We start from the raw sequence: 22,523 nt of genomic DNA on the forward strand, positions 1-22,523 counted from the left end.
TAAAATGATTGCAGATTTGAATTATTTTATGACCTAAGAGAGATTGCAAAAAAAAAAAAATCAGTGGGTGCACAAATGTTGTCACACTTCTGTATTTTTAATCAGAGGACTCTGCAGAGGATTCAATCATGGGAAACTAGGGATGAAACAATCAGTTTAACTTTCTTTTAAAAGGCAAACAATATGAACCAAAGATTTTTTAATGTCACCATTGCATATTGGCATGAGATCTGTTAAGCCTCCTATCTTTGTGTGAAATGTCCTTTTCAGTGTTTTCAAGCTGCATGGGGTGTTGGACTATGAGAGAGCAGGAGGGAAGCAATCATCAGTTCCCACAAAATCTAATTTTGCTCTTTTTGAATCTGTCGTCATTCAGGATAAAATGTTTTTGATACAATGGAGTCACGTTATCCTGCAATGACAGGCATTTCTCTTGTCTTCATATATCCTGTATTAATGGAGTTTTTAAGGCCCAATCCTGAATCTGAAAAAAAAAAAAAAAAAAAAAAAGTTTATTTCCTAAACCTACATCACAGTTCAGGAGCCATTGTGCAGTGAGGATGCCGACTTCATACGGTTTCTGAGTTGGGTCTCAGTAGTTCATGCAGTTACACAAATGCTACCTCAAGTGTTTATTTTGTGTTATGTTCTTGGTGCAGATGAAACAGACTTGGGTCATAAATATGTTTAATCCTAAGGTAGAACAAGGGACCTGAGACATTAGTCTGCCGCTTTTTTCATTAAAAGTGTTATGTTGGAATTATGTTCCTGTCCGAGGATGTGAATTTAAAGGGATAAAACTCAGGGTCTGGTCTGTGGAGGAACTGACCTGCTCTTTGTTCTCCTTTCTGAGCGGTGGCACACTGTGGGTCATATACAGTCACACTCAGGGGGACCCACAGCTGCTCAGCCTCAATGAAAAAACAGGTTTCAAGTTTTGAAATTGAATGTACCTTTTTGTAATTATTATGTTATCTGATATTTTCTGTTAATGTTTTGTTATATTTTTGTGTCAGAAAGATTACATGCAAGTTTTTTTTTTCAGAAGTGTTTAGTTAGGAGATTTTAGACAATGTTTAATTATGAAAATGTCTGATTCTCAGTTTAAATAAAAATACAAAAATGTTTAATGTCTGCAGTTGTTTTCTTTTCAAGGCATTTTTGACGGATTCAGTTTTAGTTTTTTCTTTTGTTTAAAATGATTACAACTAAAGGTTATCGGATATAACAAAGAATCTAATTTTTGACTATAACATCAATCAGCTGCTGATCTGTGTTGCAGTTTTTCTCAGCCGCTTTGGTGCTTTTGTCACATCAGAATTAACATTCTCATAACAATTAGTAATTTGTGCACATTAGCGTATCATTTCTCTTTGCGTTGATCAAATTGCAAATGCTCTTGTTCATGTAGCATTTACTTTCATACAATTCTCTAATTCATGACATTGTCATTTGGTTTGGTCATGTCAGTCAAAATTAACTATACCTACAACTGCAGAATAGTCAATCCTCATAAAACTAAAAGTGATCACTTCATTGAGTCACTTGAGTCATTACACACACAAAAATTAAACTAGTTATCAAAATCTGGCAAGCATATTTGAAACATTTCTTTATATTTTTCTTGAATTTCTTCTAAATTGAACAACTGCACTCAGCCGACCCTCAGCTTTTACTTAATCCAATAGAGGAGTTTTCTCTGCCTGTATGTATGTTCAGTTGCATACAGCACAACATTATATATATACTGTTACAGTAATACATTGTTTATAGTTGTGCACAGCTCCACCCAAGAGATTACTTTAAGTTTGTTGTATATAAGTGACTGAATTTATGTTTTATTTTTGCATAATGCTGTTAACAAATTACTGTGAGATGGCAAAGAGTGTATAAGTGAAAATGTGAAACAAATTTATTTTGTGTCATATATTCAGTTACCCTACTAACAACAGTAACATGTAACTTTACTACAGTTTTTAAATGGCTGTACATCTAGTGTGTAGTGCTGTCTTGGGCATTTTTTATGGGGGTATTTTTCTATCTTTAATCAAGAGCATAATTTTTTGCTTTGAGAGCAAGATTTCTGGTTTTCACACTCAAATATCATCTTGCTCTCTCTCAAAACTCTGATCTCACACTCAGAAAGTCCCTCTTGCTTTCAAATATATTGTTCTACCTTTCAAAACTCTGTGCCCCAACTGGAGTCACTTTGTCAAGTAAAACAAGCGCACCCTGAAGAAGGTGAGGACTATTTGATCGAATTATCTCGTATTCTATTGGCTGGAGGAGGTTTGACAGACAGCTCTTTCAGCAACACAAGAGAGAGGAAAAAATATCCAAGAGCAGAAGTTTTGAGAGAGCAGAGAATGTGTCTGAGTGTGAAGGAAGGAGACCAAGTGTGAGAGCAGAGTTTTGAAAGGAAGAACAATATATTTGAAAGCAAGAGGGACTTTCTGAGTGTGAGAGCAGAATTTAGAGAGAGAGAGAGCAAGATGATATTTGAGCATGAAAACTAGAAATCTTGCTCTCAAAACAAAAAATTATGCTCTTGATTAAAGATATGAAAATACCCCCATACCATTTTCAGGTAGTGTCTCAGAGATCTGACTATTTTATATTCAAAAACACTTACAGATTAGACTGTCATAATGAAAACATGACTAAGCCAAATGAGTACCTTGTTTGTACTCAGTGGTGAAAGGACTTTTCATTTTGATGGCCTTGGCAGTTTCATTGACATAAATACTTGCTTTTGGGGAATGAACTATCTATTTTAAGTAAGTGACACGCTTTTGAAGGGTAATCCACAAGGTTCTGCAGTAATTGTTTTAAGAAATGCACTAATTGCTGTTCTTTTAATTCTGATGTGAGAAATGCACCAAACCAACTAACAATAGTTTATACTGTAGTGAAGAATAACGACACACAAGGTCTGTATCTAAAATTCTGCAGTGATTTACACAAGGATTGCCATTTAAAACTACTTTATACCTCAGCACAGTGGAGGATTCAGTCCTTTAGTCAGGTCCTTAACTAAAGAAACATCTTATAAGAAAAGACTTTTGCAGACATAGATAGATAGATAGACAGACAGACAGACAGACAGACAGACAGACAGACAGACAGACAGACAGATAGATAGATAGATAGATAGATAGATAGATAGATAGATAGATAGATAGATAGATAGATAGATAGATAGATAGATTGTGAGTTCAACACTTAAAGAAAATCCTTCCAGATAATATTTCTGACTGCATTTTTTCATGCATGTGTTCTTTTGTTGTTGTTTTTGTCAAACAGAAATTAGGAATTGTGATAATGATCTAATACCCATGTATTGTATATATATATTTTAATTTACTTGTTTATTTTTTTAAAAAACGGTGGTGAAATCTGAGATAAAAAACTATAATTCCAATTCCACATCTACATTAATGTTCTACATAACTTGACCAAATGTATATCACTACATACTTCTTCTAGACCCTTTCAATAACAAAACTTACCTGTTTTCGATTTGCTGCCATTTATGTTAGCAGCAGATAATGAATAATATTATATTCAGATCTAAAACCAATCATTTACGCTCAGATGTTACATAAACCCTGATAGATAACGTGAACTAAATTAAAGTATCTGTGTATTCTGGTGTGGTTTACATTACAATGATAAACTAAAACAGGTAAGTCAGTGTGTTTCCAGAGTGGCTGTTTAAAATTCATTTTTAAAAATCTACTGTTTCAAACCCCAATACGTGTATGTTTTCTTAAGGCAATTTTTTTCATTTGTTTTTAATAACTTATTTAATAACTAATGCAATAACCCCAAACAAAAGGAATCACCGCCTTTTTCCGTGTTCAAACTTTTTATTACTTGTCACGCTTCCTTGTTTACGTTTTTCGCAGAGGCCATTATTTGTTTCTACCCACGACGTTTGTTCAACATTACGCTCAAGGGACATGTAGTTCTAAAAGATCCCATGTGCCCTTCATTTTTTCGCCGTGTTTAGGCAAATAAAACTACATTTCCCATGTAACACTATTGCAACGTCGTTAACTCGCAATTGAGGTATGCCATATTGCAATAACTGGGTCTACACCATTTACCGGCCGGGCGACGGAGCGGCTAGCCCGGTGGGAGGAGTTTTCACTCCTTTTAAATCAGTGGCAAAGACCTCCACCGCTCGTCATTTTTCTCCCCGGGTCATCGCCCGACTGACACAAAAGGAGCGGACCCACTGTTGAGCTGCGTGCAAACCATAGACTGTACACAAAAGTGCAAACAGATTCTGGTCGCTTGGCACTAAACACTGGTGAGGTATGCATGCCGTTTTTCTTTGTTTAGAAAACGGTAGTAATATTAAAACGACTGTTAAAATACGAGGTGGGTTGTCAGCGACGCAGTAATTGTACGCTTTGAACGGTGACGTTAGTAATAAACATGTCAGCATATTTAAACCGGTAGTAAAACAGCTCCTAAATGTCATTATTTGATGCTAAAAGACGGGCCTAACGTTAGCTATAAACCATAACGACAGAGCTTACAGATTATACGTCTGTTTCTTTTAGCTAGTAGGTGGTTTATGTCTTTGTCAGGCCGCACGGATGGCATAATCTGTTAGCTGTTTATAATGATTTGTCACCGCCAGGGGTCGCTGTCACGTTTTTTTTTTTTTTTTTTTTTTTTTTTTTTTTTTTTTTTAAATGTGTCCAGCCTTGGAAAAAGATGGAACAAGTATCCCGAGGGTCATTTTGAGTTATTTTACAGATTCTTAAAGTGCCGTTTCTAAGCTTTCCAACGATGTCTAACACATGGAAATCCATAATTTCCTCAAAGTTTTCAAGGATTAACACCTACCTGGGGAGCCAGGTGTGGGGCCTATTAAAAAAGCTGTCCACATTTGCATTACTTTGCATAAAACACACCCCTAAAAGGAAGTATTGGAACCCTCCTCGAGATTTGGGGGGATCCCCAGAAAGACTAAATCTTGTAATTAATATTAATGTTATCACCTTACTTTTCAGGCCAACTTGTAGCTGGTTGCCCCATGGCTGGTCACATATTAAAGTGGCATGTTTTATCATTTCATGCAACAAATTGCTCTGCCATATCTTGCCACCACATTATTGTTTTAAGCTTTTTACCCTCTTTTTATCCTGTAGGTCCTGTTGATCTGACAGCAGACAGAAATGTCAGAAACATCAAGTGATACAGAGTCCTCCTGTGGCTGGACCATTATTAGCAATGAGGTAAATGTCATCATCAACTTTTTTATTTAAACCATATAAACAAAATTAAAATAAAAGAGAAAAAACTATATTACAAGTCACAAGATCTAAACTTATTTAGTCAATATGAACACTTTTATTGCAACCAAGAGTGCAAAAAAAACCAAAACAAAACAAAAAAAAAGTGTCAGCTAATGTTAAATCAGTTAAGGATTTATTTTTAGATTCACACAATCTAAATTTGCACATAAATTTCTTCTACACAGGAGGGACTTAGAAACACTATTACCAACAAACATTTAGCTAGTATTTGACCACCTTGAAAGCTTAAGCTTAGATATGGTTTCTTTTTTTTTTCTTTTTTTTTTTAATCACAGCTGTTTTACTTCGTCATTGTATAAAGTTTTTTTTAATTGAGTCGTAGTAAAGCAAGTGAGCAGTGAGAAATCACACCTTTAAGTAAAATGGTGAGTTTTGTTTTTAGGGTTTTTTTTTTTTTTTAAATTTGCAAGTGTTTTCTCTTTTCTTTCTGTTTTTTTGGGTGACAGGTTTATATGATTTTTATATTACAAATTGGCAATTTATTTTCATTTAACACACAAGATAAAGCAGAGCATAATACAACTAGAGTTTGGCTTTAAACCAGTATTTTTTGTGTTTAAGTTCTTCATAGACTGTAAGAAAACTATTTTCTTTACTTGCACATTTTGGAATCCATTACTCTCATGTTTGTTGCCTTTCCTTCATTTAGTTTTGAAATTATTATTTTTTTCTTTTAATGATTTCATTTGAATCCTTGCCATTTCTTTGCTGGAAATTTACTGATTATGAAATAGTTTCTTTAAATGTGATGAAAAACACATTGTTCTGTCTAACTGTCCAATACTTTTTTCATTGTGATTTTTACAGGGTTCAGATATCGAGATACTGGGATCGGAGCCTGCGATTGGATCTGGAGCAGAGTTGGAGTGCTCCAACATGGAAGAGCTAGAGCTGCTAGAATCACAAGCCTCAGCTTCTGCTGGTAAAAATCTTACCTTGTTTTAGGGCTTGGCGAATAATCGATAAAATCGATAAATCGAATTTTCCATTTCTGGAGATTTATTTTTATGAAAATCTGGATTTTTTTCCATAGTTAGTTAGCAGCAGACTTAGCCCTCCCTCCACACCAGAACGGTGTTTGTCTGACAGATTTTCAGTGAAGTGACCCTTCACTCACTTCGGGGATTTAGCTGTGCGTATAACTGCATTGAGAAATGCTGCTCTCTATGAGATACAGAAGTCAACTTTAGCCTACAAACCATAGTTAAGAGACAACCTTCATCAGGGGAATTATTTCTGCAGTGGATGCTGTAAGATAAGGATCCAGATGGAAAGAGATCACGGATGCAGTTGTGCTGCATATATTTCTATGTAAGATATGAAGTCGTTTATATGGTGGAAAAGCTATGACATTATATGCTTTATTTTTGCTGGCATTCATCTATATAAAGAAATAAATGTCTTGATAAGCTTTTTTAAGTTTTGTAAAAGAAAAGAAAAAAAAAATATTTAAATCGGAAATCGGATTTGGTTATTAAAAATCTGAGATTTTATTTTTAGGCCATATCGCCCAGCCCTATTTTTATTAATTTTATTTAAAAATGTGGTTTCCTGTCAATTGCATCTCTTGGAGGGAATTAATGTATATGAAACTGATCCTTTAAAACTGGTCTGGCCAATAGACATGCACAGCGTCTCTTTTGAGAGAACCAAGGATGAAAACTGTCAACATAAAATCAAGGCTTCAACATGGTTGTTCATATGTTCATGTGTGATGTCACTGTGGTCATGTCTATCTTTTATTTACAGACATTGATTTTTAAATCATTCTTACATAATACAATAACTTAATAACAAAAATATCGCTAGTTGACAGGGACATAAAATGTAAAGATTTGTTTGATATTGTGTTGTGCAGCATTTTGTTTAAACCAAATGAAACACTTAAAACTTGTAGTTTTATAATTTTTTACTGACAAGATGAATAATTTGGTAATTACTGGCCATTTAATTAATTTTGGACATAAGGCAAGGCAAATTTATTTATATAGCACATTTCATGTACAAGACAATTCAAAGCACTTTAAATAAAACATTTCAGCAGGGTGCAGAAAGCAATACAAGTGCATTAAAAAAACAAAGATTAAAAGAAATGCAATTAATGAAATAAAAACTAAAGGAAGATGCTAAAATAAAATAGATAAAACGCAAGAAATAAAGTTAAAGACAATATTAAAACATGACTCCAGCTTAAAAGAACCAGATGTAGATTTTGACTTCTAAATAAAAACTGTTGAAATGCTGCAGAGAACAGGTGGGTCTTTAACCTGGATTTAAATAAACTTAGGGTTTCAGCTGATCTGAGGCTTTCTGGGAGTTTGGTCCAGACATGTGGAGCATAGAAGCTGAATGCAGCTTCTCCATGTCTGGTTCTGACTCTGGGAACTGATAAGAAACTGGAACCAGATGACCTGAGGGTTCTGGCAGGTTCATACTGGGTCAAGAGGTCACTGATGTATTTTGGTCGTAAACCATTCAGAGCTTTATAGACCAGCAGCAGAACTTTAAAGTCTATCCTCTGACGAACAGGCAGCCAGTGTAAAGACCTCAGAGCTGGACTGATGTGAACCACTTTCTTGGTCTTAGTGAGGACTCGAGCAGCAGAGTTCTGAATCAGCTGCAGGTGTCTAACTGATTTTTAGGTAGACCTGTAAAAATACTGTTACAATAATCAAGCCGACTAAAGATGAGAGCATGGACTAGTTTTTCCAGGTCCTGCTGAGACATCAGATCTTTTACCCTTGATATATTCTTAAGTTGATAGTAGGCTGACTTTGTAATTCCCTTAATGTATTTCTCAAAGTTAAGGTCTGAGTCCATCAATACACCCAGATTTCTGGCCTGGTTGGTGGTTTTTAGGTGTATAGACTGAAGCTCTGTGGTGACCTTTAATCATTTCTCTTTGACTCCAAAGACAATCACCTCAGTTTCCTTTTTAACTGAAGAAAGCTTAGACACTTCCAGTCATTAATCTCCTCAATGCATTTACCAAGAGCCTGTACGGGGCCTCGATCTCCTGGTGACATTGTAATATATATCTGTGTGTCATCTGCATCGCTATGGTAACTAATTTTGTTTTTCCTCATGACCTGTGCCAGTGGGAGCATGTAGATGTTAAACAGAAGAGGCCCCAGGGTGGAACCCTGGGGAACTCCACATGTAATTCTTGTCTCCTCAGATGTAAAATTACCTACTGACACAAAATACTTTCTATTCTCTAACTAGGATTTAAACCAGTGTAGTGCAGTACCAGAAAGGCCCACCCAGTTCTCCAGTCGTTTAAGCAATATATTGTGGTCGACTGTATCAAATGCAGCACTGAGGTCCAGTAAGACTAAGACTGACATTTTTCCGTCATCTGTATTCAAACATATGTCATTAATGACTTTGGTCAGAGCAGTCTCAGTGCTGTGGTGCTGTCTAAAACCTGACTGGAAGACATTGTAGCAGTTGTTTTGTGTTAAAAAGTCGTTTAGCTGATAAAAAACGGGTTTTTCAATTATCTTACTTAGAAAAGGAAGATTTGAGATCGGCCTGTAGTTGCTCATTTGTGTCTTGTCTAGGTTGTCCCTTTTTAGCAGAGGTTTGATTACAGCTGTTTTTTAGAAGTTCTGGGAAGACGCCAGAAATTAAAGACAAGTTCACAATCTGTAACAGATCTGGCTCCAGAGTCTTTGAGACCTTTTTGAAGAAACCTGTAGGCAGGATGTCTAAGCAACAAGATGAGAAGTTCAGCTGACATAAGATGTCGCCCAGATCTTTGCTGTTAATGGGATTAAACTGGTTTTCAATGGACACAGTATGTCTGTTGAACCTGCTGTTGATGAACGAACTGCTTGTCTGATATTCTGGATTTTTTCAGTGAAAAATTTGGCAGGCCTTGGTGGAATAAAGTTCAGGTGCTACTGACACAGGAGGGTTTGTTAACCTGTCAACAATAGCGAATAAGACCTGAGCATTATGATTACCCAGATCTTTAGTTGCTTTGTCCTGAGGGTTGTCTACATGGACAACAATAATTACACAGCAGTTCACTAAACTCATCATAAAATTCTGCGCAGTGCCCTGGTGGTCTATAGAAATTTAGATATATTATAATAAGCTTTCAGCTGAAGAGCCACGTATTCAAAAGAAGTAAAACTTCCAAGAGATAACTGCTAACACTGAAATGATTTGGTTTAACCAGGCTTCAGTTAAAAACATAAAATCAAGGTTGTGCTCAGTTATAAAATCATTAATTAAAAATGTTTTCCCTGCTAATGACCTAACATTTAATAAAGCTAACTTAATGGGTTTGGAATTGTTTACCCTATGTTTGGGGGAGTGCTTTGGCTTACAGGGTACGTTAATTCTACTTGAAAACCTTTTAGAAAGCAGCTCTCTGTGTTCTGACCGAGCTACATTTCTCCTTCTGTTACCAAGCACTATATTTTTTAACCTTCTAATAAACAGGGGTCCAGCTGGTTCTGGGAAAAATCATGACTGCCGTTATCTACGCAGCCTGGACCCTCCACACATACATCTGAAAACGTAAAGCTGGCATGGTGGTACAGGAGGGGCTGGGTGCCCTCCCTTCAGCCGCTCTGGTGGGGGGTTTATGGGGGACAAAAACATACTGGGGCATGGGGTTAGTTTGGTCGCAATAGGGACCAGCTCCTTCATCTGGAAAGGGAAGTCCAGGAGGGGTGGGGAGGATGGGGAGAGGGAGAGTGACTTGGATGGAGTATGATGAGATGAAGGGGGTGGGTCCTCGCTGAGAGTTTTGGGGCTTTCTTTGGGAGGTGGTTTTTTCCTAAGGTTTCCTCTAGGCTCTGTCTTATCACGTTGTTTTGTTCTCTCTTGTCTGTTGTCTTTGTCCAAGGGAACAGTGTCTGTTCAGAAAATAAAACAGGTTGGAGTCAAACAGCTTCACTCCTGACCTGTTCAGGCAGAATCCATCCATCTTAAAAAGTCCCTGTGGTCCCAGAAGAAGTTGAAGTTGTCTATAAAATGAACTGGATGTGTGGTACATACAGCCGACAGCCATGCATTCAGAATAAACAGCCTACTGAATCTCTCCACTCCTCCTCTGATGGGAGGAAGAGGGCCACTGATGAATATCCGGGCATCCAGACATCTGATCGTATTCAGCAGTTCAGTAAAATCCTGCTTCAGCACCCCAGATTGTTGTTTCACAACATCATTCAACCCCACATGCAGGATGAGGTTTTCCACATTTGGGTGTGCCGACACAATTTGTGTAATTTTGCCTCTCATGTCTAATATCATATCCTTGGGAAAGCACAGTACTTTTGTACGTTTTCCACACACATTTCTCACGTTTTTTACACCGAAGTCACCAACAATCAGAGTCTGAGGCCCAGCCATTTGCTTTTCTTGTCGCCTTTTACTTTCTGATTTGTTTTTTGGTCTAACCTTGGTGTGTAGGGAGATTTCATTCTGATCATCAGATGTAGATCCAGAATCCTGCAGCAGTGGAGCAAACCTGTTCTGTAGTTGCGTGTCTGGTTGTTGTGGAGAGGATTTGTTAGTTTTCCTTCTGATAACTGGCCATGACTGTGTCTTGCTAATGAGAGGGGTTGAGGATGTGCTTGGTCTGGACGGTAGAGCAGGCCAGCCGGTCGCATCGCTAATCTCAGCAAACTGGGCTCTGCTTGTTACTGGTCTTCCCGTTTCCCTATGAGATGATTTACTCTTTGGTTTTGCACCAAGAGCATTCCAGAGAGGACTATCAGTAAAAGTTATTACCTTGCACATTGTCCTCCTTTTTCTTTCCAGCTAAGTTTGTCCTAATTAGCTGTGTGTTAGCACAATCTTGTCTGCTGTTTTTTTTATTAAAGTCAAGGTTGTTTCATTTCCACACAATCCATTTACTTCCAAATTCACCTCAAGCTGTTGAATCTTTGTTTCCAGCATGTTGATCCTCTGTAAAAGTTTGTGATAGTCATCTGTTGAGAAGGGAGGCATTTTGCAGCTAGTGCAAGCCGAGGGGGAGAGCGAAGCAGCAAGCGTCAGCGGGGGACAGAAGCTTTAGTTAGTTAGTTTTAGTGCAGGTTGTTATTTTGACACACAGTTTTCTGGGATTTTAAATATAACTAAATCTTTTGAATCATATTCAATATTTATTATATTTCCAGCTTTGTCTGTTGAAGAGAAAAGGGCTGATTCACTTGACAACACACTGGGAGAGCAGATGTTAGATGAGACACTGTACGCTCCGGAGGTAGGAGGACCTGAAATTGATGTACAAGTTTTATGCATCGCTGTTGCCACTTCCTGCTTTAACAGCTTCAGGAACACATCTGTTGCAGGTTGAAGATTACACCGCAGGGAAAGAGCAAGTGTTGTTCTCCAGCGATCACTCAGACATTGTGACTCTGGGAGACTTAAAGGATGGCGAGCAGGCAGAAGGAGAGGCAACAGCCAGTGAGGAACTTTACCACTGCACCCCCTGCAGCAGCCATTATGCCTTCACAGCTTCAGACAAAGGTAGGATAACACACACTGTCACATGGAACAATACACATCTTTCCTTCAAAAAGCTGACTATTTTCACTCCCTTTCAACATAGAGAGATTCAGCACAAAACATTTTTACTCTGTCTGAGCAGGTTTGTTGTTGAGTCACTGGAAACTTCCACAGACTCTGGTGAACTTAAGCTACAATCTGAGAAGTCGACTCACTGGAGGCCACTCATTTCCAGGTGGCCTGATTGAAAATGGTGTGAATTTCATTTGATGTTAAGCTTGTTCAGCAGCATTTCCAACTAATCCTGATGAGTGTCTGACAAGCTTTTTTTGTTTTGTTTTTTTTTTAATCAGCAAAAAATAACATTCACTAGTGCAGTCACAAATTCAAGATGTCTTAATGTGTTTTGCTCATGTGTTGCATAAAATGGCTTTGATTTGAGTTAAAATGTTGTAACTATACTGTTACTGCATTGCAATGAGAATAATATTCTGTAATTGAGATATTACTTTTATTGCATTAGCATCTGGCTGTGTTCTTATATTTGAACGTCTTTTCAGTGTTTACTGTATTTGTGTCATTAATACATCTGTCATAAAGTTTAGAAACAAAAATGTAAAACTAAAAATCATTTTTGAGGCAGCAGTAACATTTTAAGACATATTGTATATTGGGCAAGTGTTGCACTTCACAAGACTGTATAAAATTCAACTTCTCTAATGTTAAACTGAAGCCATAATCAGTTAGTTTGGTTCATCATGAAACCAAATAGCTCAGGTGCATACAGAACTACCTGCTGCTCAGCTTCGACATAATGAAGAACGGATAATGTGTAGTGACGTCACGTTCCCATGCCCTATGTTGTCTTTGGAATTTTTCATGTGTGCAACATAAGAAATGGGAATAAATTACTTTTTTTTTTTTCACCCTGTCCTGTCCAGCATCCTAACATACAGAACGATGGTCTATGTGCCATATTTTGCTTGACAGATTTGCTCTACCAAGGGAGACATGTTATATACATGGCTGCCCTCGATATTTTTATTATTTTTATTGTAACCTTATTTTCTTTAGTCTTTATATGTCAGTGCCGAACCTGACAGGGAGACAGAGTAAGAGTGAAAAAAAATTATAAATTATGATTTTTAACAACAAAGTGCCTAAAGATACAATTACAAATAAGTTAGGTACAACACTGGTTCATTATTGAGTTTGGTACCTTTTTTATGCTTAAACGGGTTCAGTGTTATGTTACCTTATAAAAAGAAAATTAAATAAATAAAAAATAGATAAATTTTAGCCGAAAAGTTGTCAAGTACACGGACTAAGTGAATGAAAAAGCAGCCAATGCCCAAAGAAAAAATTAGAAAGACCTTCAGAATGCCCCCAAATCTCCTCATGAATAGTAAATAAAAGATCAAGAATCTTAACTTTTATTTTATAAGTGTTTACAAAAATATGTTCATTTAATTAATTTGCTGTGTGCATGATTAACTGCACATATACTGTATGTGTTTCTGAGCTAGCATTTTTTGTGTGCCTTTTTTCTATTATAACGTCTTTTCATTTGGTGTTTTCTTCATCAATAAAATTCCATTTCTGAAATGTAGTTTTTCCAGTGCAGCAGCCAGCAGTGACTAATTCAAGCAGCAGTGAAGATGAGGCTGGGCGAAGTGCTGGCACTGTCATACGAAGACGAAGGGTGAGGAAGAACACTGCAAATACTGTGACTGAAGAGGAGGAGGAAGAGGAGGTGTTGCCAGAAACTCACTCTAGTGAGGGTGAGGAGAAGGAAGAGGTGGCTAAAGAACAGGAGCGGACTGAGGGTAGACCTACTGCTCCTCTGAATGACCAAGGACGAGTCTGGGGTGGAAGCATCCTCAACAAATGTATCCTGCTCGCCCTCATTGTAGCCATCAGCATGGGCTTAGGCCACTTCTATGGTAAGAAGTTTAATCAAGAATCACCAGACTTTTTTTTTATGAATTCAGAAAATATGCTTAAGTGTTCATTTCCTGCTAATTTATCAGTCTTAATCTGCTGCTTCAACCTGTGCAGACTTCCCATTGCTGATCTTTCACTTGTTGTATGTATTTGTGTTACAAATCTCTCTTGCAGCTACAGTCCAGATTCAGGATAGGCAAAAAACTCTGAAGAAAGTCAAAGCGAATGAGCTTGATGGTGTAAGAGACCTGCTTCAGCAGCATGTGAGAGAACAACATTTTACAAACCTGGTAAGTAACAATACAGGTCACATTTTGAGGAATAATGAGCTCATTTGTTGTAGAAACACATTACAGTGATTAGCCTTACTGTATTCTTAATGGTTTAGCAAGAACTGAATAAAGATCATTTCTACTTTTATGCTTATTTAAGGACATTTTAAGAAATTTTATGATGAGATGTGCTCATCATTTAAAAAGGACAAAAACACAATCATTTTCCATCCATCCATTTTCCATACAACGTATTCCAAATCAGGATCACGGGAAAGCTGGAGTTTATCCCAGCAATTTGCAGGTGAGAGGCAGGGTACACCCAGCCAAGACTCGAACCAGCAACCTTCTTGCTGTGAGGACACAGTGCAGCCCTCACAAATAAAAAAATACACAAAGAAGATTTTAATTTATTTTGGGGCTCTAAACCCCACTTTGTCCCTTTTATGCTCATCAATGTATAACTGCATACATGGAAAACAAATTTATATATATATTTTTTTACTCATGTTAATAAAAAATTATCAGCTCAGTAATGTTTAATGGCTCAGTTAAATAAGACAGCTTGCTTTTCTCTCTCTCACCCAGAGTGTCGGCTTTGGACAAGACAGCCTGGATGAGCAACAAGTTATTTCATTGCTTGCAGAAATGATTGAGAAGATAAAGAAGGAGAACAAGGAGCTCAATGTGAAACAGGTGCATATTCAGGTAAACCGGACGTGAAAACACAAATCCAAATGTTTTGAGTCACGAAATGTTTAAAAAAATAAGCTAAATAAATTGTATTTTTCACTCCTAAGCATTGATTTACTGTTCAAATGCTAAATAGTATGAATGGAGTCATCCTAGGCATCATGTTGACAACCTTGACTTTCCTTTCTTCCTCTTTCTTATGAAGGCCCAGAGAGATAACCTGGAGATGTTGCTGAAAGACACAGCCAAGGAGCGAACTAACGCCATGTCTCAGCAGCAGAGTTTGAAAGCTGAAAACCGTCTGATGAAAAGCTCACTGGAACGTGAAGAAAAGTCTTTGTCCATCCTACAGGAGGAGCTGAGAAACCTGCGCTCCAAGCTCAGAGATCTGGAGGCGATGGGAGCTGGGACTGACTCGCTGCTGTCAGAAAACCAGAGGCTGAAAGACCAGCTGGAAGAGGAGAAAAATCTCATCAGGAACTTCCACGTCCAAAGGGAAGATATGATGTCTGAAGCACAGATGCTGAGGATAAAGCTTGACAAAGAGAGGAGGGTTACAGAAGAGCTGAGGACAGAACTAAGAAGTTTGAGAAGTCGCATCCCTGAAGCTGGAAAGGAAGGTGGCTCAGAGGCCGAAGAGCTACAGCTGCGTCTGATGGAGCTGGAGAGGAAGCTAAGCTTTGAGCAGCAACGCTCTGACCTGTGGGAGAGGCTGTATGTGGAAACCAAAGAAGAAAGAGCCAAAGGAGACCGAGAGTCCAAAGTGAAAAAACCAAAAGAGGGTATGGCAGGGAAAGTGAAAGAGACGTTTGATGCAGTGAAGAACTCCACCAAGGAGTTTGTCCATCACCACAAAGAGCAGATCAAGAAAGCCAAAGAGGCTGTGAAGGAGAATCTGAGGAAGTTCTCCGATTCAGTCAAATCAACGTTCCAAAATTTCAAGGACTCAGCCTCTACCTTCATCAACAAAGCCAGAGGTTTTTACAAAAAGAGACATGACAAAAAGTACCCAGAGGAGTCCTGGCACCACAGGCCTCTTCACAGACAGAAATCTGACTTCTCCCAGAGCAACCACAACACTCGAAAATCAGGAGGGAAAGTTCATGAAGATCAAGGACATAACAGCCACAAAGCCAGCATGAAGGGATGCACCGGGGTGTTTGACTGTGCCTACCTGGAGTACATGAACATCTTCAACAAAGCCATGGAGCCAATCAGAGCAGATGAATTTTACCAGCTGCTGCAGAGCTACCTGCAGCAGGAGGTGGAGCACTTCCACCACTGGAAGGAGTTGGAGAGGTTTATCAACAACTTCTTCCATAATGGAGTGTTCATCCACGACCAGATGCTGTTCACAGACTTTGTAAGTGAAGTTGAGGACTATCTGACAGACATGCATGAGTATCACGTCCTTGATGATGACGTGTTTGGAGATCTTGATGACTACATCTACAGGCACTTCTTTTGGGAAGCATACATAAAAAGTTACGGCCCGCGGTAAGTCTTGCAAATTTTAAAACGGTGTCATCTCATTTCCCTGTTAAGAGCAATATATCGCTTGGAGCTGATTCTATGGCGCCACATGTTGGTCTATGTAAAGTTACCTCGATAAGAGAAAATCCAGCTTCATAGTACAGGCTTCCAAGGTTCCAGCTGGCTCTTTATTTCTGCATGGCATTGCAATGCTTCAGCTGCTACAAACACATATTACATTGGTCATATTTGTTAATGGGAAGTTTTAAACCTCCAAATTTTTGAAAAAGTTGGACACTGATATTTTTCACAGCAATGAATAGTTGTGCAAACCATCATCAGGTCTGTGGATTTATTCAAGACCTGATTGGATGCTTTGAACTTAAAAAACACTGTCAGACTGAAACAAACTGCTCATAATGTTAAATGTTTATGATGGAAACCAAATGGGTAAATTTAAGTGGTTCTGTCTTCCACTGTTATTTCTTCACAGTAGCGCTGCCGGTTGTGCAAGTATAACTCACACCAATTTGCTTGTTTTGTGTTTGCATCACACAGTGGGCCTTTTGAAAGACCTGAGGCAGACTTAAAGGAAGAGATAAGAGCAAAACATCAACAGCGGAAGCAGCAGAGAGCCAGATCTCGATCACACAGTGAACGAAAGTGGAGCAGATCACAAAGAAACGCAGACCGACACATGGCTGACGTCAAAATAGAGCTGGGCCCGATGCCGTTTGACCCGAAATATTGAAAATGGCTCAGCAGGTTTAACACAATAGCTGTCATTTTTCTAAAATTTTGTTTGCATTTAGCTGCAAAATCTCCTGTTTTGTGAGTTTGCACAATCATTTTAATGCTACTGAATGTCCTTGAGCTGTTTGGTGAAATAATTTTTAAGTTGCAATAGGAGATGTGGTATATCTTATGCAAGCTGCACATTTGTGATATGAGAATTATCATTTTTGGTTTCCTACCAGGATAACATCAATATTTGTTGTTTGCCATCTCATTTAGTTCAGAAGTACACAAAGCATTTATTTTGAATTCAGTGTGCCATGTCCACAAAACGTGGTGCAAAAAAAGCTACATTTACAGCATCTGTGTGCATTGTTTTAATTTGCTGCTGCAGAGACCAGTTTGTGTGAATTGGTTGTAATTGGTCTTAAAAGTTGAGAAGCTGTTTCCACACATTCCACCTCAACCTTGTCCTAAAAGGACCTGGTGGTTTTATTTCCCTTTTACATGTGTTAGAAAGAAAAGACTGAAAAAGTGGCATCACAGCTAATTTAATCTATTGAAAATAGGTTCTTTATTTGACAAGAAATATTTTAAAATCACATTTAATTTTAAAATATTTATTTTAGTAGCAGATTACTATCACATTTTTTTTTGCTATTGTTCCAGTGTTTGTCAGTGCCTTTCATAAATAAAGATGCTTTCTCCAACTCTTCCTTCAGGAAAGTGAGTATGAAATATCTCTGTTGTCTTTACAAAGTTATTTGCTTGCAGAAATGCAGAAATATCCTGCAACATGAACAAAAAATAGTTTCAGATCAACAGTCAAACATCTTCACAGACACATGCAAAGATTTCATTTCTGTTTTACCTTTTCCAAAACGTCAAACAAAACCAGATGTGTGGGCAAAGAGGATTTGTAAGGAAATGAAGTCTTGAGCCAGAGAAGAGGTTTGTCGTAGAATCTCTCAGCTTCATCAAAGTAACCTTCCTCTTCGAGATCTGGAGGACACTCCAGAAATCTCATCTTTAGTGGGCAGTGTACATGGCTGAAAGAGGACGGATCGGCCATCAGCTGCTGCGTGCATCATGTCGAATTATATATTCAGGACCAAATGTTTTTTTGTTTTTTTTTTTTAAACAACTTTGAGACACATAATTGTGAAAACATTTGTATAAACAAAAAATACTTCATATTTGAGTCCCTTCACTTTGGTACTCTGATCAAAAGTAAAGGATGTGGCAGATATTTCCTTCTTTGAGCCAGAGTACACAGAGCCAAAAGGACAGTGGTGAGTAAAATGTGTGAAACTGGTATCTGATATTTTTGCCTTAATTATATTTATTTTATTACTAATGTTTTGGTGTCACTGCTATGGAAAACAATATTATACTTGAACAACTTAACATGTCAACATGAATCATGCAGCTTTCTGTTATAACTTTATATTATAACTAGCAGTTAATCAGCACATATAAACATTAAAAAATGACTGAGCTGCCACTGAAGACTTAAACTCCAAAGCTCTTAAACCACTACTCGTCATCAGATGGCTTGTCTACAGCCTTGGGAGGATGCTATACCTGTAGAAGGGTGTCGAGTGGCAGGGCATGAGAAAGAGGATGTCTGGTTGCAGGCGGGTGGAATCGCTGCCGTCTTCACAAAGCATCTGAAGGTGACTCATGACATCCAGAGTACCTCGCTGGTGAATGAGGCCTGTGTACAGAGCTGGAACCAGGTTGGACACTAGCAGGACGACAGCGGCGACTCGACGCCATGCTTTGAGGTGAGACAATGATATTCCTGTATGAAAACATGAATCTTACATGAACACATCTGTCTGAGAGCAGCAACATGCTGAATTTATGGAGGTGGAATTAAAACTAACCGCAGAAGATCATACAGAAAGGCAGCACAGGATAGATGAACCTGAACTCCTTGTGAGGAAGCAAGCTGAAGAGGAGAAACTATTAATGGATTTATTACAACTGGAAATGTAAAACATTTCATACAAGCTTATTTATAAGAATATTAGCAGTATTTTTACTGCTCATGCTTAAATATAACCATCAAGCTCCCTTCACTTTTCATAGTTTCCTATAAGTCTTAATCCAACTCTTCTGGGCAATCTCAGAGTTTCACCTGTACACCGTTATGGTCCAGATGACTACTGCCAGAAGGATTTTGTATCTTCTGAAGGCGATGGTGCATCCATGAAGAAAGAATGGAAGATTAGGGCCGATCACAACTGCAAAACCTTGAGTGAGGTACCAGTGCCAGGGGTGGGATCCGTAGAAATCAGCCACACCGTGGAAGATGTTGAACTTGAGGAAGTTGAACTGCACTAGAGTCCACTAAAACACACAGATCAGCTGTCACATCAGACTTTAAGCACAGGACATGCTGAATCTGGTTAATATCACTGTCATTTTACCTTTTCATAGAACACACAGTCAATCAGTGCTGAAATGACAACTGCCGCAACCCTGGTGATGAGAAAACAACATAATGCTCTTATCCTGTTTCATCCCAGAGACTGTTTTTATTTTCCAAAGGTTTTCAATTGTGTTTGTTTTTATTTTGATCTATCTAGATCTTATTTAGTGCATTTCATCTTTTTGCTTATCCTTGCTGCTATATTGATTCATAGAGGGACACTAAGCACTTTTTGTTTTTGTCACTTGATCAAGTACCTGTCAGGTTCAATGTATGTGTTTGTTTCGTTAGGGAATGCCAAATGCTACCATTGTTTCTGCAGAACAAATCTACCTGGGGGTATTAATAAAGAAACCTTGAACATAATGAGGGAATGAGGGGAACAGTGGTTCAGTGGATATGAGGCTGGAAGTACAAACCCTATAGGAATGCAGCTGTGAGTGATGAGCCTCAGTTTGTGTTCTTCCTGCCAAAAATGGTACAGCAGCAGAGGAAACCAGACAATCAAAGCTGTCGGTCGAACAATCACAGCTAAAGCCACCAGGGCCAAGTACTTTGTACTGAGGGGGGAAAAAAACAAAAGAGGGTAAATAACATATTTTAGAGATTAGTGGAGGAAACATTTGACAGGTCAGGATGTTAATAAGCAGATACCTGCTAGATGTTTTGGACCCTGACAGAGGAAAGTAAAAAAGAGCCAAACAGGTGAGACTGGTCTCTGTGCTGTTTGTTAGAGTCCGGGTGCAGCAAAACCACGTGAACCAGGAACAAAGGTGGCAAAAGAACTGGAAGCCAAACCCAGAGGAAACGGAACAAACACTGGTGAATTTCAGGGTCAACAACATGAAACTGAAAACTAATGACTACAGATATTCATGATTTCACAAACATGTCGCTGTTCTCACTTTTTTCAAACAGGTATCTGCTGTTTGTCCTCACTAATGATTTTGTATTGCAAATAAAACTGTGCAGTGAATTCAAAGAGAAGTCCAGGTAAAAGATGACCAATCACAATCAGAGGGATCTTGTTATGACCCAAGAGCACATTTTTATTCAGCTGAAATCCATTCACAACTCAAATATAAATGTCTCTTCAGAAATGAGGACATAAAAAACAGCTGTTTGTGGTTGTTCATGTTAGAGGAGATACAACAATATTTTATATTATATTTATTATATATTTATAACAATTTTTTTTTACCGTCCATCTCGCAACATCATGATTTTCCAACGTTCGGATGAGGAAGAAGAACTTAACATCTGCAGATGCAGCCAGGAGTGCCTGAGTAACACGTGGGAGCCAAATCTGCAGAGGCAGCATGATCCATTTTAATGGAGATAAATGAAGTCAAGCAATTCTGAATTAAAAGGTGTTTCTCAGCAGGACATAAAGAAACTCACCAGGAGATAGACTGAGTCATAGTTTATAAGGTGCAGTATCTTGTATAGTAATGCAAAGAAAAGAGGATATGAGAATCCTCTTATTCCTGCCTTCCACTCCCAGGTCAGATACCCATAAGTCACACTGTTAAGGTTGTAACTTCACAGAGTGAAAACAACATCAGACTGCTGTAAAGTTGTTTTATATCTTCATCGTTTGTGTGCTGTGTATGTGATCAATGTGGATCACAGGCTCAACAGGGGAAGCAAATCAGAAGATAAAACCAACTCACACAAGTAAAATGTGGCCTAGAAAGCAAGAACAAAAAGAGGATAGCAGTATTTTAGAAAATCTTTGGGATGAAAAGAGGACGAGATGAGGCATTCTCCAGCAGGTGGTTTTGATTTGTTCTTCTCAGTGACTCTTTGGTGGGAACCTCTACCATTCAGATGCAGATTTGCTCTAAAGAACACTTTGGAAAGCAGAGAAACCAAACTGGTAAAACAAGAAAATGGTGCCATGAAAAACTTCTGTCTAAAGTCAACAAAAACTATCTTCTTCCTTGTATACTGATATGTTACTAAACTATCTCCAATTACTGCAGCATAATTTATACAGATTTTTTTTTCTTAATTAATGGACCAGGTTTTGTTGTAGTCATAAAAGGGAAGGAGTGCCTCTATTGTACAAATGAGTAGCAAAATACGGAGTGTTTGCAGCATGAGAACATCTAAACAGCGGAAACAAATGTTGAATTTGTTTGGATGAATCATGCTTGCTGTTAAAAACATATTACTGACATTATTTTTTACATTTAAATGAATTTTAAAATGACTTGATGGTTAAAATGTGTGGTTTTATTACACTGTGTGCTGCTAATAGCAGAGTCATATTCGGATGTGTCCCTCCACAAAGGATATTTGAAGACCATACGATGGGAAACCTCCAGTGACTGCCAATACTCATCTGGGACGAAGCTGGTCTGAACCAAGATGCAGTTAATCAGCCTGAACACCACACAAAAGAGGACAACTCTGGCTCTCAGCACACCTGTGGAGTTCACAAAAATCACTACACAGCTTTTGACGAGATCCCCATCATCATCATCACATAACCTCAGTCAGACCCACACCATTGTTGAGAGGGTTCTCCTCCTCCTTTGAGTACAACAGGGATTTACGTTTCCTCAGTTTCACATCCTCCACTTTGTTCTCAAACTTCAGTCGCGATCGGAGGCTCTCCATTTGCTGTCAGCATAGTTCACCTGTCAGGTGAGATCAGTCTCATTCAGAAGATGCCAGAGCTCCTCCACGTTTTGAAAACACACTCCGACAGTTTTAAATGAAGCACATAAATATAAACTACTACTACTGTTCAAACTAAAAGAAATCTCTCTGTTTTGTTTAATTAAACTGCTGCATCATTAACTAAACGACAGTGAAGTCATTTCCCTGCCAGCACAGATAAACTGTGCGCACAGGCTTCAACTGCGCTTCCGCACTCACACTTACTTCCGGTTTACTGTTCACCTCCTACTTCAGTGTAAAGGTTGATCTTTTGTTCTGACTTGGAGCTTTTTCATGGTTGGTAAACCAGTTTAGATGTGTATTAGCGCCGTCTCCTGGACTGGAGTGTGACGATAAGCGAGCAGAAAAACTATTCTCTCTTTTTTGTGATACTTGTGTGTAATGAATTACATTAACTATTCACATATTCATGTTTAGTGTTTCTCCAAAAAGATTTTCTAATGTCAGCAAACTATAAAAATCTTTTGGTGCTTCCATTAG

General features: G+C 38.2%; 2 protein-coding genes across 3 annotated transcripts; one reads left to right on the forward strand and one right to left on the reverse strand.

The window, feature by feature from the left end:
* The first annotated feature begins 4,155 nt into the window (after positions 1-4,155).
* Positions 4,156-17,628, forward strand: ccpg1 (cell cycle progression 1). Of its 2 annotated transcripts, none has more exons than XM_041984052.1 (10): positions 4,156-4,320; positions 5,166-5,252; positions 6,141-6,255; positions 11,471-11,556; positions 11,645-11,822; positions 13,412-13,744; positions 13,920-14,035; positions 14,606-14,725; positions 14,916-16,207; positions 16,742-17,628. In XM_041984052.1, exons 2-10 carry the CDS (start codon positions 5,193-5,195, stop codon positions 16,932-16,934), a joined length of 2,493 nt encoding a protein of 830 aa, XP_041839986.1. In that variant the 5' UTR covers positions 4,156-4,320; positions 5,166-5,192; the 3' UTR covers positions 16,935-17,628. The 2 variants fall into 2 exon arrangements, with proteins under 2 accessions (XP_041839986.1, XP_041839977.1); XM_041984043.1 differs by having other exon boundaries at positions 4,156-4,315.
* pigb (phosphatidylinositol glycan anchor biosynthesis, class B) lies at positions 17,523-22,251 on the reverse strand. Its single transcript, XM_041984064.1, has 12 exons — positions 21,869-22,251; positions 21,657-21,786; positions 20,757-20,874; positions 20,557-20,661; positions 20,010-20,140; positions 19,775-19,915; positions 19,354-19,405; positions 19,062-19,273; positions 18,808-18,872; positions 18,503-18,722; positions 17,790-17,967; positions 17,523-17,707 (listed from the first exon to the last, which is right to left on the reverse strand). Exons 1-12 carry the CDS (start codon positions 21,978-21,980, stop codon positions 17,594-17,596), a joined length of 1,578 nt encoding a protein of 525 aa, XP_041839998.1. The 5' UTR covers positions 21,981-22,251; the 3' UTR covers positions 17,523-17,593.
* Positions 22,252-22,523: the final 272 nt, after the last annotated feature.

Source organism: Melanotaenia boesemani, chromosome 1, assembly GCF_017639745.1.
Source record: "Melanotaenia boesemani isolate fMelBoe1 chromosome 1, fMelBoe1.pri, whole genome shotgun sequence".
Lineage (NCBI taxonomy): Eukaryota > Metazoa > Chordata > Actinopteri > Atheriniformes > Melanotaeniidae > Melanotaenia > Melanotaenia boesemani.

Coding starts and splice junctions, on each gene's coding strand:
- ccpg1 (XM_041984052.1), top strand. CDS start 5,193: ATGTCAGAAACATCAAGTGATACAGAGTCCTCCTGTGGCTGGACCATT. Junction 5,253..6,140: donor GGACCATTATTAGCAATGAG/GTAAATGTCATC, acceptor TGATTTTTACAG/GGTTCAGATATCGAGATACT. Junction 14,036..14,605: donor AACAACATTTTACAAACCTG/GTAAGTAACAAT, acceptor TCTCTCACCCAG/AGTGTCGGCTTTGGACAAGA.
- pigb (XM_041984064.1), bottom strand. CDS start 21,980: ATGGAGAGCCTCCGATCGCGACTGAAGTTTGAGAACAAAGTGGAGGAT. Junction 20,875..21,656: donor TCCCATCGTATGGTCTTCAA/ATATCCTTTGTG, acceptor TAACAGTGTGAC/TTATGGGTATCTGACCTGGG. Junction 20,662..20,756: donor ATGACTCAGTCTATCTCCTG/GTGAGTTTCTTT, acceptor CTGCCTCTGCAG/ATTTGGCTCCCACGTGTTAC.